The sequence below is a fragment of the Sphaerodactylus townsendi genome, linkage group LG14 (genome assembly GCF_021028975.2).
Source record: "Sphaerodactylus townsendi isolate TG3544 linkage group LG14, MPM_Stown_v2.3, whole genome shotgun sequence".
NCBI lineage: Eukaryota > Metazoa > Chordata > Lepidosauria > Squamata > Sphaerodactylidae > Sphaerodactylus > Sphaerodactylus townsendi.
The window spans coordinates 5,846,477-5,864,616 of NC_059438.1; the positions used below are offsets into that span (position 1 = coordinate 5,846,477).

General features: G+C 42.5%; 1 protein-coding gene across 5 annotated transcripts; it reads right to left on the reverse strand.

Annotated features, from left to right (window-relative positions):
* Positions 1-210: 210 nt before the first annotated feature.
* Positions 211-18,088, reverse strand: CMC2 (C-X9-C motif containing 2). 5 transcript variants are annotated; one of them, XM_048515542.1, is made up of 6 exons: positions 17,940-18,047; positions 9,129-9,190; positions 7,565-7,609; positions 6,033-6,159; positions 2,520-2,591; positions 211-497 (listed from the first exon to the last, which is right to left on the reverse strand). In XM_048515542.1, the coding sequence occupies exons 4-6, from the start codon at positions 6,114-6,116 to the stop codon at positions 417-419; spliced, it is 237 nt and encodes a 78-aa protein (XP_048371499.1). In that variant the 5' UTR covers positions 6,117-6,159; positions 7,565-7,609; positions 9,129-9,190; positions 17,940-18,047; the 3' UTR covers positions 211-416. The 5 variants fall into 5 exon arrangements, with proteins under 5 accessions (XP_048371499.1, XP_048371496.1, XP_048371495.1 ...); XM_048515539.1 differs by lacking the exon at positions 9,129-9,190 and adding an exon at positions 16,586-16,712; XM_048515538.1 differs by lacking the exon at positions 9,129-9,190 and having other exon boundaries at positions 17,940-18,067.
* Between the last annotated feature and the right edge of the window lie 52 nt (positions 18,089-18,140).

Sequence of the window (18,140 nt, forward strand, 5' to 3'; positions counted from 1 at the left end):
AGATTCCCTGGTGCAACTGATCTGGTCACATGAGGGATGCAAAATCATGGAAAAAAATAAGACATCCCCTGAAAATAAGTCCTAACGCATCTTTTGGAGCAAAGATTAATATAAGACCCTGTCTTATTTTCAGGGAAACACGGGTATGTGAGCGCATGTGTCATTTTCTGCTTAAATAAAGTTATAAATAATCTTTCAAACAGACAAAACCCTCGAGCCAAATTGTATTCTGCAAAGTCTTTTGTCAGAGCATCCAAAAATGCCTCAAGAGCCATTCGGTGCCACCTGCAGCCAATTTTTATCATAAACACTTCAGAGTTGGTTGTTGTTCCGCACTCCACGGTTCAGAAAACGTCAAAGGCATGGATTCCGGACTCTGAACTGACCCCCAGCCCAGACGCCAATTCTGTGGAGCTCTACTCAAGCTTGGTAGCACTCCTCAATCTCTGCCTCAGTTCTTCTGCATGCTCTCGGCTCTTGGCTCTGTTTGCTTGGTACTGGAAGGGAAAAAACACGAGGCAATAAATGAATAATAGATAAGTTATGTCACTCCATTTAAATGCAGCCCTGCCTGAATCATTCAGGAGGAGCAATCGGGTTTTTTTGGAGGACACAAATTACATTTGCATTGGTTTAAAAAAATCGCCACCGTACAATGATTATTTAATCTGCATCTGTAGTCTCTCAGTTTGCTTTAGATAGAATGCTGTTTGCAAAAACAAAACAACAACGACAAAATAGCTTTTTCCCAGACGCCAAAAGCTTTCTAAGCCCTCCAGCTGATATTTAAACATGTGGCTCTGAGACTGTGAAGACAGGAAAAAAACCTGCATAAGCGATGCTAGCCAAAAAGCCAAAGCCCCAGGCAAAACAGAAATCTTGCGACATATACCAAGCCCTGTATACGTACATGCAGTGGAAGCAGCAACCAAGGGATAACACCAATAGACCTTCTAAGGAAATGTGGGGAAAGAAAATGAAAAATGGACCGGGGAGTGAAAAATACGTGCTGTGTCCACAAACCCTAAGAGCCAGTGTGCTGTAGTGGTTAAGAGCAGGTGGATTCCAATCTGGAGAACCGGGTTTGATTCCCCACTCCTATACCTGAGTGGCAGAGGCTTATCTGGTGAACGAGATGTGTTTCCGCACTTCTACATTCCTGCTGGGTGACCTTGGGCTAGTCACAGTTCTTTGGAACTCTCTAAGCCCCACCTACCTCACAAGGTATGTCTGTTGTGGGGAGAGGAAGGGAAAGGAGCTTGTAAGCCCCCTTGAGTCTCTTTACAGGAGAAAAATGTGGGGTATAAATCCAAACTCTTCTTCTAAGATCTCAGCTGATTGTAATAACTTTTTAGACAGGGAGAAGGATGTAATTCCCTTATGATCTAGGTTGCATTCAGATGTTATGGTAAACACAATTAAGGTCATGATAAAGGCCTGCTGTTGGGTTGACTTCATGCTTCTCCCATCCCATAAATGGAGTCACCAAAGACTTCTGGGTTTGGTTAGTCTTGAGTAAACCTCTGATTCTCCGGAGCATCCAGGCACAGGAGGCAGAGTTTGTCAGAGGAGCTGTGGATCAGGGATAGAGCACCTGTTTGGCTTGATATTCAATTGCCAAACAAAGTCTCTTGGTGGTGGAAGAAAATGGTCACCATGGGGATTGGGGCAGGGAAAATGGATGCCGTGTGAGCAGAATTAGGAAAATCCACGCTTTTTCATCCATATAGTAGCCATCCAGATTTTGATAGGATCCTTACAACAAAGCAGACTTGGGAAAGATCAGAGAAAAGCCAAACAATCTATTGGGAGATGAACAAATTCACTTTGGTGATGTGGCGAAGCCAGTGGTGGAGGGCCCGGGGGGGGGGGGGGGCAGGGAACACACAACCAAAAGGAGCCAACCAGACCACATATAACTCATGTGGAGAAGGTCAAAATGAACATTTTTAATAAAGAAATTAAAAACTCTGCAATGTTCTCTCTAAATGATATTAGTGTTGTAATTCCAAGAACCAATGTGTTAGAGCTAATATATATATAGGTGTTTTTTTTTCAGTTTTATATACCGCCCTCCCCCGAAGGGCTCAGGGCGGTGTCCAACATTAGCCATAAAAACAATTAAAATCAGTAACATAATCAATACTTAATAATAAGAACCATATAACAGTTATAAGCAACTGTATTTCCTTTTTCCTTTTTCTATAAGTTCTTCTGTTTTTTTAAAAGTGAACTTTTTTTCTAGGAAGTGTACTTCATATTCCAAGTACAGGTTATGAGCTCTTTTTTCATAAATATTCAGAGAGACCTCAGATTCATGAAGAGAAGTGCACTTTTAAAACTGCACATTCGGATACTGGTTTGGATGTTACAATTCTCTTCCGCTAAACAAGGAATCTTGCTTCAGAGCAAAACACAACTTACTTCGTGGAAGGGAGTTGTAGGATCCAGCCCATATAGAGCAATGATGATTTAACCACCCCCTCTGTGTAATGGTCTGAAGGTTACCAGAGGCTTACCTCTCTCTTTAAACACGTCCTCATTTCTCTGTCAAGTTCATTGCAACGGCCAAAGAATTTCATGATGGAGTGCTGAGGTGAAGAAAAAGAACAGTTTTGTAATGCCAACTTTTGCCTTTTCTTAAAGAAAGCAAGCTGTGATCTTCAGGTCCCCACCTATGCTAGAAGAGAATAGGAATGTGCTAATGGTAATGGTAATTTGGAGCTTTTAAACTGACATTAATACCGTGCAAGAGCCCCATAATTCCCTGAAGAGACATCTAATTGATATTAAGTATGTCCCCAAAACATACTTGAAGTTAGCCAGCAAAGGACGCATGCAATCCAAGACAAACTTGCAGTTCAACTGGCAACGCATAAATAGCAGTTGCTATTCATTGAGAAGTCAGCCCCATAATTTTTGGTCACACAAGGAGCTTTGTCGCTGTTGCCAGGAAAAGATAAATGCACTCACAAGAAAAGCACTTACCTCTTGCAAATATAGTCTGGGAAGCTGTGAGAGCAGAGAAAGTCTGTAGCAAAGGCTTAGGAGGGCCAAACCAAGAGCTCCATAGAGTTTAATAAAAAGAGGAAGAGAAGAGATCCCACCTTTCTCTCCTGCAAGGAGACTCAAGGTGGCTTACAAGCTCCTTTCCCTTCCTCTCCCCACAACAGAACCTCTGAGGTTCAAGTATGCATCTGAAACCCCTACCTGTACATCAGCTCCTTTTCACATAAATCATTTTACAGCAGCAACATTTGTATAGTACTTTCAAGCATTCACAAAAGTTTGCATAGATTCAGTTATTAACCCTAACAATGACATGTAAGGCCCACCAATGTTGTTGCCCAGTTTCAGGCGGCAGGGGCTGAGGGAGTGTGGCTAGCCGAAAACCGCCGAGCAAATGGAAGTGAGCTTCCAAATTTGTTGTACAGTCTTTTACGCAATAGTTCATGCAAGTTCTTGATTCAGGTCTTCAGAGTTCAAGGGAATTGCCCTAGAAAAATCAGTCTTGTGAGCCCTGATAGAAGAGTGTGGAGGAACAAAAATCTAGATATGCCAGCAACAGGGTAATGATGGCTGCAATCAAGCCATTTGCTCCTGGATCAATATCCCTTAATGTGGATTAGTTCGTGCTTTTCAACAGCCTTTTAACCACTCTCTTACACTCACCATCTGGCAGGCTGGAGAAGATTTCTACTCTAATTGCAAAGCAACCTTTCTAAGTGGAGCAGGGACCTGAGTCCACTTTTGCAACACCAACTACAAAACTGGAGTGTGGGATCTTGGCAAAGCAGAATCACTTCTTCTGTGAAGAGGAAGTAAGTGCACCAAGTGTTGCCTTAGCATAGCCCATTATGCATGGAACGCTTACCTCGAGGCTCTTAGCTGCGAAGGGGCTGTAGTGTGGTCTCCTCTCATTTCTGTTTACACACAAGGGGCCATTCTCTGCCTGCCCCGCAGCTGCTTGCTGAAGTCTCAACCGGCCTCTGCTTTTCCTGGTTCTCTTAACTCCATCCACCAACTGCTTCTTAAAGGCACAGATCTCATTGCACCCATAGTTAAAGGGATTTGTTAAAGCTCTTCAAATTGCAATATCAGTTGTGATCACAGTTATGTGAATATTCTAGCCCAGTGGTGGCGAACCTTTGGCACTCCAGATGTTATGGACTACAATTCCCTTCAGCCCCATGCTGGCAGGGGCTGATGGGAATTGTAGTCCATAACATCTGGAGTGCCAAAGGTTCGCCACCACAGTTCTAGCCCATCCCAAAAATGATTCCCCCTCTTCCCTCAATGAAAGAGGCAAAGCAATTCCCTGGACTACACCTTGTGCATAAACAGCCCATGGCTTGGGCAAATAAATTTCTGTATTTTAAGCACCGGCATTAGGTGCCCTGACAATATGACATGGCTTACCAAGCATGGTTACTTGATAGCATCAGGAAGTATTGTGGTCCTTAGAATGTCTCTTCCGATCCTGAGCTCACCCCATTTCATATCCCCCTCCCCCATCAGGGTGTCTGTACAGCAGATGGCTGTCACAGGAGGTATTTCAGGAATTCCTGGTCATCATAGGCAATCAGTTCAATGAAAACTTCAACAAACTACCACTAGGGAACCAGTATTCATTCATTCATTCATTCATTCATTCATTCATTCATTCTTTCTTTCTTTCTTTCTTTCTTTCTTTCTTTCTTTCTTTCTTTCTTTCTTTCTTTCTTTCTTTCTTTCTTTCTTTCTTTCTTTCTTTCTTTCTTTCCCTCTTTCAAGCCCCTTGTTCTTAGACCAAGGTCTTGAACAATAAAACCATCAAAATTGAACAGGGCTCATATGTAAAAACACCTCTCTTTGACTCTTCACAGCAGCCGTCTGTGATTTCATATGTATGCTGAGCACAGCTTTTTAAAAAACATATGCACGAAAAAGGCCAGGCTTCTGTTTTTATGTTATTCAAGTAATCAAAGATACCTCTCAACTAGAACTGATCCGGTGGATGTATAAATTACATGGAAGGATTCACCTATCCTCAAACAAGAAAGAATCCATGATGCTAATCCAGAGAAAGATTCCCTTGCAGACGGGGAAAGGTATGGATGTTACCATTGATTAATTCTGCCAAGCAGAAAAGACGGCTCTTAATTACCCATTATTGCATAATTAGACAGCAGTGACAAGCTTGTTGCTGCTCAAGAGGACAATGGCACTCAATGAGCACGTGAGCAAGACTGGGCCACTTCTACAGGATACACTGGCAGAATTGTTTCTCTGCTGCAGCATTTAACACGTCATCCTTGAAAAACCCAAAAATATTTCTTGGCAATCACAGAGGAAGAAGAGGAAGAGGAAGGAGGAGGAGGAGCAGCAGCAGCAGGAGTAGTTTGGATTTATATCCCCCCTTTCTCTCCTCCAAGGAGAATCAAAGGGACTTACAATCTCCTTTCCCTTCCCCCCTCACAACAAATACCCTGTGAGGTAGGTGGGGCTGAGAGCGCTCCGAAGAACTGTGACTCGCCCAAGGTCACCCAGCTGTGTTGGAGTGCACAAGCTAATCTAGTTCACCAGATAAGCCTCCACAGCTCAAGAGTGGGGGATCAAACCCGGTTCCCCAGATTAGAGTGCACCTGCTCTTAACCACTACACCACGCTGAAGCTGCCTTATACAGCTGTCCCAGTATTGTCTCCTCTGCTGTCCAGCAGAAAAAGTTCCACCCATCAGAAACACAGTTACACCCTTTTGAGTCTATGGAATTCAACAGCCTTGGAAGGATGCAACTTTGATTGGAATGACAGTGAAAATCAGAGACAGAATCTGGAGACAGAAGAGACAGAATTTGAGACCTTTTCCATGCAAGGGCCATTGCTCCACAGCCTCTAGAATTTCTTTCAGTGTGTCTGGAGACGGTGGTGGAAAGCGCCGTAAAGTCGCAGCTGAGTTATGGCAACCCTGTAGGGTTTTCAAGGCAAGAGACATTCGGAGTTAGTTGGCCAATGGCTGCCTCTACACAGCGGCCGTGGACTTCCTCGCTTACCTCACTGTGACACTCTTTCAGTAGACGTATGACGAGGTTGCACTCTTCCGTATGCAGGTGAGGAGACAGGTCTGGGTGCATCATGCACTAAGCCAGGCATACGAGCAAAAGCTAAAACTTTTCTACCCTGCCAAGAGAAAGATATTAAGATTTACTTTACATCTAGCATATTTCTGACTGTGACATCTTATTCTGAATTTTTGTGTCTGTAAAAAGATCTAAAAGACGAGGTTATGAAAGTGCTCCTGTATTTAATTTCCAACCAATAATGGGTCACCATCAACTTACTAAAGAGTCACCTGTTTTCCACAGTGGCCGACCAGAAGCCTCTGGAAAGCTCGCAAACAGAACATCAAGGCAACAGCCTTTCCTTGCTAATCTCCATGACTGGAATTCAGAGGTAGACTGCCTCGGTACATGGGTGTTCCATGCCTAATGAGATCCCACGACTAATAGCAATGTACCTGTAATGCTCCATACATTTGTCTAGTCTCCCTCTACAGTATACACAGTTAGTGGTCATCAAATTCTATAAGTTATGCACTGTGCGAAATAGCACTGAGCCAGTAGATGAAGAAAAGGGGAGAGTATTTTTTTTTTTTGCGATGCAATCCGAAGCAGAGCTACACAGTTCCAAGCCCAACAAAGCTTCCCAATCACATTGGAAACTGTGGTTTCAAGAGGCTTGGGACGGTGTAGGGCAAGCTAAGGAGTGAGGGAGGGGGCTGAGTATGTAAGCCAGAAGTTTCTACAGCCATCATAGGGGTGGGCCAGTCTAAGCCACGCCATTTCATACACTGCAAAAAATAAGTGGTGGAAAGGGGCATCAAATTGCAGCTGACTTACAGTGGCCTGCAGGGTTTTCAAGACAAGAGAATAACATAAGAACATAAGAACATAAGAACAAGCCAGCTGGATCAGACCAAAGTCCATCTAGTCCAGCTCTCTGCTACTCGCAGTGGCCCACCAGGTGCCTCTGGGAGCTCACATGCAGGAGGTGAAAGCAATGGCCTTCTGCGGCTGTTGCTCCCGAGCACCTGGACTGTTAAGGCATTTGCAATCTCAGATCAAAGAGGATCAAGATTGGTAGCCATAAATCGACTTCTCCTCCATAAATCTGTCCAAGCCCCTTTTAAAGCTATAACAAAGGTGATCTGCCATCGCCTACCACTCCATAGCAACCCTGGACTTCCTTGGTGGTCCCCCATTCAAGGACAAATCAGGGCCAATCCTGCTTAGCTTCCATGATCTTGCAAAATCAGGGTAGTCTGAACTCAGCACAGGAAAAATGAAGAAATTCATTATTGTTTGCTATGACTTCTTGCTCCACCAGCTTTGAAGTACTTGAAGCTCAGCAAGCAATATGAGAAAAACTACACAGATTTTTTTTTAAAAAAATTCAAAAACAGAATCCGTCGTCCTCTGTTTTGAGACCTCCTTCAGATCAAGGTCAAAGTTACCAATTAAAGAACTAGTCTAGCAACAAATACCTCATGCGGGGGGCAGAGATTCCAAAGAACATCAATACTTACTACAGAAATGCGGCATCCGCATTCTTATCCTCCACTTCACGAAAACTAGGAAAACAAAGAACTTTCCTGTGAGGTTGCAAAAAACCTTGCTTGGATGCATTAAGTGCTTAAAACAGACCGGGGTGGTTGGGGGAGGTGGTGGTAGTGGTGGTATGGGGACAGTGCATGTTGGGCATGAGTAATTTTGACTTCTGGGGAGGGGTGGTGGTGAAACTAGTGAACAGTAGACTGGGCTTACAAGCTATAAACAGAAGAAAAATCAGAGGGCAGGAAAGTCTCCAAAAGCAAAATGCACATGGAGAAATAGGGTGACTAGCATCTCCAACTTGCTTAAAATTCCACCCCCTTAACAAATGCTGCTGAGTCGCTTTGACCTGCAGCTGAGATCCAAAGAGCTACTTTAAAATAGACATGCAGCAGAAAGGAGGTGTTAGATGGGGCAGCCATGCAACAGATGACAGGTTAAGGATCACAATTTAGAATGTTCCACTGTGTTAAAAACTCCCTGCGGACAGAAAACCAGAACAGCAAGCAAGGAAAAGGATTATATGTGGCTCTTCTGGTTGCAGGTAATTATGAAAGAGGCGCTCCGCAAGCCGGGAAACAAATACGACTGATATAAAAATGATAAACAAATGCATGTCATTTAATGTTCTGTGTCTCCATTTTAAACTGACGCAAGATGCCTTGGGACCTAACTGTTGATTGAAAAGTAGGCGCACACGATAACAGTGCAAACACAATCGTGCCCCATTTCTGAAGAGAGCACAGAAAGGACTGTTGCAGACTTATTAAATGCACCCCATTGCAAGGTGTATGGCTTTCAGCGATACACATGATATGGGAAGGGGTTCAGGCAATGATCTATCTGATGTAGTGTTATCAGACTTCAAGTTCAAGTTCAAAGACCTTTATTAGGCATTAAAACATAGCAGAACTAAGTAATCCAAATACAGTTTTACAAGATAAAACAGGTACTCCTGTTTCAAAATGCATACATCAGAGCGAAAGAGGAGACCAGGAAATCATTTCGTAATAGTGAGCAAGAATTTGGCCACTATGTCCAGTTGCTTGGGATTCTCTGTATTCAGAAGATAGTTCAATTTAAGATTAAAAAGGCTTGGATGGACCAGTAAGGGATCCCCTAAAAACAGGTTTGGTCTAAAATCGTTAAATTTTGGACAAACTAATAAAATGTGCTCCAATGACTCCTCAGAGGTTTGACAATATTCACAGGTACGCTTTTGCTGTGAAGGTACCGTGAATCTCTCTGGGGAAAAGGTTAGTGGAAATGTGTTGGTTCTCGCTCTGGTCAATAACCACCTCAGCTTAGGGTCAGACAAGATGTTTAAATATGCAGCTGTCTTGCATTTCCCGGGCATGATGTTGAAATGGAGGGGAGAGAACAAGCTCCTTGCTTTACTAACTAGATGTTGGTGTTCCTGGGTTATCAGACTTACATGAGAGAGTGTCGCTATTTTCAGCTACAAAGTGTTAGAGACAATCCCCTGGCCCCCACAATCTTGAAAACCAGTTTAAGCATACAGGGCTAATTGTACTTTACCCTGGCCAACAATCCTACGGAACTCTGAAGCTTATAAAACTGAGCGGTGGTAGGGCCCCGATCTGCAAATGTTTGAAAAGAAAATGTATGAATATAAATTGTTCAGAAAGAATACACAAAAATGCCAGGGAAAGGATATCAAGGGAATTGAGCAATTGCTCTGAAAGAAATATTAGCCTCCAAGCGCAAGGATAATATAGCAATCTGAAAATAGAGCAATTGCTCTGGGAGAAATGCAGCCAGGAAAAAAAAAAACCCCACTAAGCAAACACCATTAAAATCTAAAGCAATTATTTGGGGGAAAGATATTAAGGATGAGCTCCTTTTATTAAAATGGATCCAACGCATTTCACGAGGCAGCGTGACACCAATGGGCATTCAGATGGATTTCAATTAGGGAATTTCACCAGAAAACTGTTCATTGTGCGTGCCTCTTAGCATAATGACAGGTAATGCGTTGGATCCAGAGATAGTTTCTGCTGAGGGAAGGGATTACCAACGTAAGTATGAAACTCACCTCCTCCACTGAAACCTGAAATGAGGTTCTTGTGTTGGTATGCAAGCCCATGGCAAGTAGGGACGCAACCTGTGCCCCTCCAACGCCCCGTCCCGCCTCCGCATATTCCGCAGGGAGGGGGCGTTATTCTGAGACGTGCCCTACCAGATCTCTCTTTGTGTCATAGTTCAGGATAAGATGGCTGCCACATTTTAATTCTGGACTTTGATACTAACGGAGGCGGGACTCTCCTTGCTGCATTCTTCTCCACCCCCTCTCCCTAATCAAGTACAGTGGTACCGGTTTTACCCGGTAATCTGTCCGGCGACTATCGGCGAGAACCGAAACCGGCGAAAATGTTTGCGCTGCGCAAACGGCATAGCAAATTTACGCAAAAGGCGTAAATTAACGCAAAAGTTGCCCCGGATTTCGTTGGCATCCGAGGTGACCAGCGAAAACAGAGGCAGAAAAACAGCCGGGAACGACCAGCGAAAACCGAAACTGACGACTTCCGAAGTCGTCGAAAACCGAGGTATGACTGGTATGCATCTCAGCAAACCACTCCTTTCCTCAGCCCCTCGCATTGCATGGTCTGTTTCCGCTAAATCCCCCCAAAGCAAAAGGAAACAGAACAGACTAATTTGGGTAACCCCTAGGAGACTGGGGGCCCTCTCCCTCCAAAACCAGCATTTGGGGAGAGTTAGAGGTCTACAGAGTCAGGGGGAAATTAGCAAAAATTGACATACACCACTTGCATTAGTGGAAATCTAAAACTAAATTCAACAAAATGGAATTACAATGAAAAAAACAGATTCCCCGGCACAGCTGATCTGGTCACATGTGGGGCACAAAAGCATGGGGGAAAAAATAAGACATCCCCTGAAAATAAGCCCTAACGCATCTTTTGGAGCAAAAAGTCATATAAGACCCTGTCTTATTTTCGGGGAAACATGGTATGTGATAAATATCTCAAGGGTATTTTGACAGACATTAAAGGGGCAGATGAGGACAAAGTTAATTATCTTCTGGCCATTCCCAATAGTCACACTAAAAGTGGCCACTTTCATCTTTTTATCAGTATTAATAAAGAAGAAAACGGCCCTAATGACTCTGAACAAAGCCAAATTGTAGCCCATTCTCCTTTGGTGTTCAAATATATCAGGCTATGTCGATGGTATTGCTTGCCATTTTTTGTGCTGGATATTGCACCTTGTGCTTTTACGTTCCCCACTGATACATTGATATAGGCCATCGGTAATGAGATATGCTTATTGTATTATTCAATATCAACAGAAATGAATGGGGTTTTTTTTTAGTTACGGTATATGCCTTTTAACGTTTGTTTTATATATTGATTGTGATGGTCTACGGCTAATGCAATAAATACTACTAGTAGTATTAAAAGTAGTAGGTAGTTATGGCAGTGTGAGTAGAGTTGCTAATTTCCAGGCAGCATATGGCAAGCTCCCATTATTACAAGATGACCAAGATGTTCCCCCAGAGAACAAGGCTGCTTTGGATGATGTACTCAATGACATTATACCAGGGGTCTGCAACCGGCGGCTCTCCAGATGTTCATGGCCTACAAATCCCATCAGCCCCTGCCAGCACGGCCAATTGGCCATGCAGGCAGGGGCTGATGGGAATTGTAGTCCATGAACACCTGGAGAGCCGCAGGTTGCAGACCCGTATTATACCCTTATGAGTTCCCCTCTCCAAACCCCACCCACCCTATGCCACACCCCTAAAACCTCCAGGAATTTCCCCACCTGGAGAAATGAAGAGGCCCTCCAATTACGATCTCAGATCAAAAAATGACTCACTACCTAAGTTATAGCTGAAATATGCTTACAAATAGCGATGACTGCTGAAAAAACTGAAGAACTGAAAAAACAACTTTCTGAAAAACTGAAAAAACAACTTTCATGTAATGGATACTTCTCCCTAGTCCTAAATAACAAAGAGTATCAAAGATCAGGAAACGGATGCAGCGCATCCTCAGCGCAACCCTGAGTGTTACACCATTCCAAGCCCTTTGACTTCAATGGATTTAGAAGGTTGTAACTCTGCTTACTGACTGGATTTGAGAAACGGCTCACCACAGCATACAACATTATCACAATGCCAGATTGGTGTAATTTTTTTAAAAGTTTGTATTTAAAGACTAAAATGAAAGCCAAGTTTCATATTTAATAAAGGCTGACTGCCACTTTTAAAATTATTACTATTGACCAGAAATGACCAAAAATGGGAGTGAAACTGGAGGAAGGGGAACATGAATCAGTAAAACAGATGTCAACCCCAAACTCGTAAATAGTTGCATATCTCAAACAGAAAACATAAACAAAAGGCAGCAGAATAGTTTTCTAAAAACACAAGTCCTGCTGTAACTGCACACGTTATGACAAAAAGCCAACAAATTTACAATCCATCTCTCCTGATCAAACTGACCAGAGAGAGAGAGAGAGAGAGAGAGAGAGAGAGAGGAGAGAGAGAGAGTGTGTAATGGGAATGGGGCAGCAACAATAACCCTGGAAATTACCGATCAATTGCCCCAGCCTTTGAGTCCTTGAAATCTGTCACTCCATTTGCTTTCAAGACAGAGTCCAATTTGTCTTACACCCCTGCTTACAGGTAAAGCCGAGTAACTATCACCCCAGCATCTAAGTACAGGCAGTGATTGCATTCATGTCTCTGCTATTCCCCGGCTCATGCTAGAAACAAACAACCAACAAAAAGGCATCCCCAAATGCATCCATTTCAAGCTGGTGATTGAAGTGTTCTGCCAATTCTGCTCAAACCATGCGGGACTGCCCTCTTCTCCCATTTTTCACTGACAAATCCTTCCCTAACACTGCATCCACTGAGGGGTAAAAATGAGCTAGGATTATTTTGTCAGTTTCAGGAGAGGATTTATTTATATTGATGACAAGCTGCACCTTCCAGAGCTCAAGGCTTTAAGTTCAGGATGTTTTAAAAACCCTTGTGGAAATAGCACTTTCCTGGGAGGAGGAAGTGACATTAAATAGCGTCCATTACCAGCATTTTCACATTGAAGGGAATAAGCTGGCACTACTCCCTTAAGAGACTTAAACTGACTCCGGTTACCCCATTTGGAGGGAAGCAGCAGCAATAATCACCTACCAGCCATCCGAGTTGTCAAAGGAAGGAATGAGTAATTGCAGGCCAAGTTGAACCACTTTCCTGCAACTTTCCCACACCATCTACAATTTTTCCCAGCTGTTCTCACATAATGTCCCAAGCCCATCTCTACTGGCAGGTGAAAACAGGTCCAGCAGTATCATTCCCTGTGGCTCTGTTTGCTCATACCAGTGAATGTTAGTATACATCTCAAACATACTTATAAAATGTATAAAATGGGTCTAATAATGAGAAAACCAACATGCATGAAAGAACAGCCAACCAAAGTTCCTAGAGCAATTCTAATCAGGGTAATATTGATCAATTTAACATTTGGCAGTCCATGAAAAGGCAAATAAAACGCAGCAGGGCTCTGAGATGGCTTAAAACTGCTCTGTAACAAAGGAACATGGTAGAGAAAGAAAGCTCATATGAACGTACAAAGTTGCCTCGTCACAAGCCAGGTCATTGATCCAGCTAACTCATTCACCTTCCAAACTTATCAGACCCGAAACTTTTATGCCCAGCTGACATCAGAAACCCCACAGAGCTGTAGCACTATGACAGGAAATTGCATAATTGCAGAGATCAACCCTAAAACCAAATAATGCCAAAAGTTAAGAGCACCAAGGGGGAAAAAATCTGATAAAGCACCGGGTAATTGCTAAAATTAAAAGACCTAGCATGTAAAGACAGTCAGCGATAGGGCCAGGCAAAAGAAGAGGATAACGGAATGCAAAGCTGGGACACAACAACCAAGAAGGCCCTGTCCTCCTTGGTCATATGCCTTACTTTTGGCAACCAGGGGAGGGGAGGGGGGGGGACAAAGCAGGACTTGCAATGAAAAATGCACAGTCAGGGAAGGAATCAGTAAGTCCCAATGACCTATTCACAAGTTACATGACAGTCAATTATGGAATTGGGCTGAAGCAGAGAATACATTTGGGGAAGAGGGATAATATTTCAGAGGTATTCTACGTCATCTTGGTGCATTTTGGGGATGTACAGAAAGGGTTTTAGGGAAGTCTAGAAACAGCTTTAATTATATCTTCAAGGGTCATATATTTATTCCTATGGATGCCAAGAGATAAAGGAGTGTGTCTGTGTGTATTTATTCCTAGATGAAATGGATACGGGAGTGTGCATGTGAGTAATGTAAAAGGACTCCAGAGACATCCCTTTTCAACTAAGACAGCCAGCCCAGTGCATAAGGATATGTTGGTTTTGCTCAACCTGCTGGTTTAAATTACATTATTAGCTTGGAAATTTGCATAAGCTGCTTTGAGTCCCTTTGGGAAGAAAATATGAATGAACTGTTAATCGGCATTATTTGAGAAACAGCCACATGTTGACTGATGGCTTATTCAGACTTGATTTAAGCTTTCCGGCGTTTATGCCCACTGACAAATAGCATTCCAACAAAATACATGAAAGTGTCCGCTAGGTGGTGCAGTGGCCCCAAAAAACCCCAGAAGCGGAACCAAGCCATACTTTTTCTTGTAACGCATTCATTATAGGATTACTTTTTCAACCACAGCTTCTTCTTTGTCCTCCTTTATAGGCAAAATTATTTTTGTCAGCAGAAGAATAGAACCACGCAAAGAAGTTATTGTTTACTGTCATACCTTAAGGCCCGTATTTTTGGTACATGTCATAACTTTAACAACCACATCACGTGATACAATTATATGGACTTCTAAGCAGCCGTTTACAGAAATGAATGTTTTTCTGCATCTAAACCTACAAATGTTTGCAGGATATTCTGTACGCATCATATGCAGTCAGTGCTTCATAGCATCAAGGCCTGGAAAGAGGACATTCCCATCCAATCAGCAACTCAGATATGCCACAATACTTGGAATTTATTGGGCATAATCCCATTGAAGTCTGAAGTGGATTCAGTCCAAATGTTTTTGGCTCAAGTATAAAGTTTGGGCTACATGGCACAATCCTAAAAGTGCTTTCCTGGAAGTAAACTCCAATGAAAAAACCTAAGAAGAATTCTGAGCAGACCATTTTGGAATTGCACTGTTCCCCCACCTTATGTTTACTTACAATATAATCTTATGCAAAGTTACAGCAGTAATTCTGCATAGAATTAAACTGCTAATTTCCTGTGGTAAAAGTATACCACAGGTGACAGCTTCCTTTAAATTTTTACATTTGTACTCAAAGACTACTAACCAGGCAAATATCCTCTTTTATTCACTGTTAATAACCAAAGGCTGTTGCCATCTTAACATAAAGAATATATAGTATTGAAGAAAATTTAAAAAACGAAAAACCCTTACAGACACCAAAAGATAAAAAAATTATAATAAAAAGACATTAACATTCAAATTTATTTCCCACAAGATCCTAAACTAGTTCAAATTACAGCAATTTACTAAGCAACCAGACACAGCTTTAGCCCAAGCTTCTCAAGAGACCTATCATAGAGAGAAATCATATAAGCTACATAAGTATTAGGCTAAATATCAGACTCAATTAAAAAACACTCCCCATACCATGGAGTACTTTTCCTAAACCTACATTCCTACATTTCCTAAACCTACATTCAAGATCTACAGAGGAAAAAGCACTCAGTTATACTTCTACATACAGACCAAGGTTGAAGAAAGCAGATTTCATTTAAGATAAATTATCTGTAAAAAATTGAGTCATCTGCTCTGCCCCGCTTCCTCTTCCAGGAGAACAATTTGTTTCAATTTCTATCCTGCCTTTCTTTGTGCTTTGGGATTGATAGCTATCTCAGAAACCTACATTCAGGTGAGGGATTATTTATTGAACAGGTAAACCACTCAATTATAAAGCCTGCCTCCTGATTCCAGCAGTAGAGACAGCAACTTATGTTGGGAAGATGCCATTGTGGGCATGCCTCTGTGCATTTTGCATAAAATAATAAGAAGGTATAATTTTACGAAGGCCAATCTGTGCATTTTGCATAAAATAATAAGAAGGTATAATTTTACGAAGGCCAATCAAAAACTACCCAAAATAGCGCTGAAGTTCTTGCAGTGCACTAGGGTCCAGGAGACCCAAGTTCAAATCTCCACTTGCTCATGCAAGCTTGCTAGGTAAGCCAGACGTGCTCTCAGCCTAACTATCTCGCAAGGTTGTTATGAGTAAAAATGGGGGAGAGAAGAATGATGTAAGCTGCTTTGGGTCCCTATTGTTAAAAAGGCAGAGTAACAACAACAACAACAACCTTTATTTGGCATTTAAAAATAGGTTCAAAAAGGCAGAGTATAAAAGAAGCAAATATTTTGAGATTATCAGAAGATCCTACAAAATTACTGTTGGATTATCCCCAATTGGAATTTCTTGGCCTAAATGGTCAATTATGTTTTCATAGACAATTCATCTCTATAGTCACTACCAATGAGAATAACCTAAGCCATTTTGGGATTCCACTGGGGAGAATGGCAAGGTATTAAAAATAAAATTAAAAACTTCTAAGGCATTTTCAGCACGTTGTACATACATGCATATAAATTCAAATACTTAGCAATATGGACCCCACAGAGGTTGGAGGTGGGGAATCAGGACCAAATACCTGCCTAAGGAATATAGACTACCGGAAAGCATAAGCATAAGCATTTTATTGTCATTGTGCACGCACAACGAAATTTACAAGAGTAAGTAAAGCACAACGAAATTTACAAGAGTAAGTAAAGCAGAAAGAAGGAAAGGAGCCACCAAGCAGAGAAAATAAAACACAATAAAAGACAGAGAAGCAGAAAGGAAGACATGTTAAAATAGTTGGAATGCCAGTAACACTTTCCTGGGAGCAGGCCCCAATGAACAAAATGGGACTTACTTATGAGCAAACCTTCTTAGGCTGGCTCCTTAAGTCCGCCTCAATTTGCCTCTAACTGCTGCAACTATTCTCACTCCTTGCCAACAAGTAATAAGGGGAAGACAAAGCAAGCCACTTCAGGTCCCCACTAGGGAGAAAACAATAGCAAAATAAATAAATGGCAACATAATGCATTTTAACAGATAAACAGTCACCTATATAGTAGCATTGCAGGTTTCAAGGAATGTCTGATAATACCTTAGAGGTCCTAAAACAGGAAGAGCTTTAGCCAACACTGACAATGGTTTCAAACATGCTCCTACGAACAGCCTGCTTTACAGACTCAGAGCAACTCACACCACTCCAAAAGACCCTCTACCTTTCCCTCAGCCTCAAAAATGTAAAATGTGCACAAAAATTAAGATACAGTGGGAAGAAAAGGGAGCAGTGGAGACAACGTTCTTCTACAATTGTGGCCAAGTTGATCTCATTGATATAAAAAAGCATCCCAACTACTGCCTCCCTGCAAAGCACTAGGGACAAACCATCAGGGCGTGCGTCAGTATATCCTGAGGTGTGCAGATGCCAGGGTCCACTGCTGTCAACTCACTTATTTGCTAGCACTCCATTGTGCTCCCAGCTAGTTACTGCCCATTGCCACTGGGAAAAGGGCTGCAGACAGTGGTGACCACAGGCAGTGAGATCTCACAAGCAGACAGCAGAAGGACAGATGAGAAGCATACAGGAGTGGGGGGGGGGGATGTGTGGAGGTCTAGCAGTGAGTAGAGGGGGTGGGGGCAGGGTACTCTCTGTCCAGGACCCCTCAAAACTTGTAACCAGCTCTGGGAACCATCCATGGTTAATAGGAACAACTGAATAACAAATGAGAACTGCTATGATTTCACAGATACAAAAACAAAGGAATCGTGTGGTATCTTTGACTAAATGATTTACTGCACAGTCCCACAGTTACTCCAGTCTACGTCCCGTAAAATCAGTGCACTAGAACCCATTTAACTAGAAGCAAGTCCTCATTTGGAAAATACACATACATACACACATACGTACAGAAGCATGTGTAAGTAGTTACAGAGGAAAAAAGTGAAAAGTGGGGCAAACCAGCCATTAAGTGCAAGACATATCGCATGGGGCATTTCTACGTACAATTCAAAAGCACAGGAAACAAGCACCGGGGCGGGACCATTCACAATACCTGCAACTGGAAATGTGTTTTCCCCCAATGCAATCCTGCGTAGAATTATTCCAGCCCAACCCTACTGATTTCAACGGGCTCAAAGTACAGTGACACTTCACAAAATTGCACTACAGAATATGTCCAAAAACTATTTTGTCCACCTCTCCACTAAACACTTACCAAAGCTTAGAAGTAATAACCTGAACCACACTGTAACCACAAAAGGGCATAACCCGGAAACAAACTTCATTCAGCCCCGGAAGTTTATCGAAAGTCGAGCGGCGAGGTAGCAAAAATCGAACGGGGGAGATGACAAGTAAAGCTAATGACATGAGCTCGTAGTGCGCAGTCGCAAATGCACCTGGCTCTACGATTGCCGCA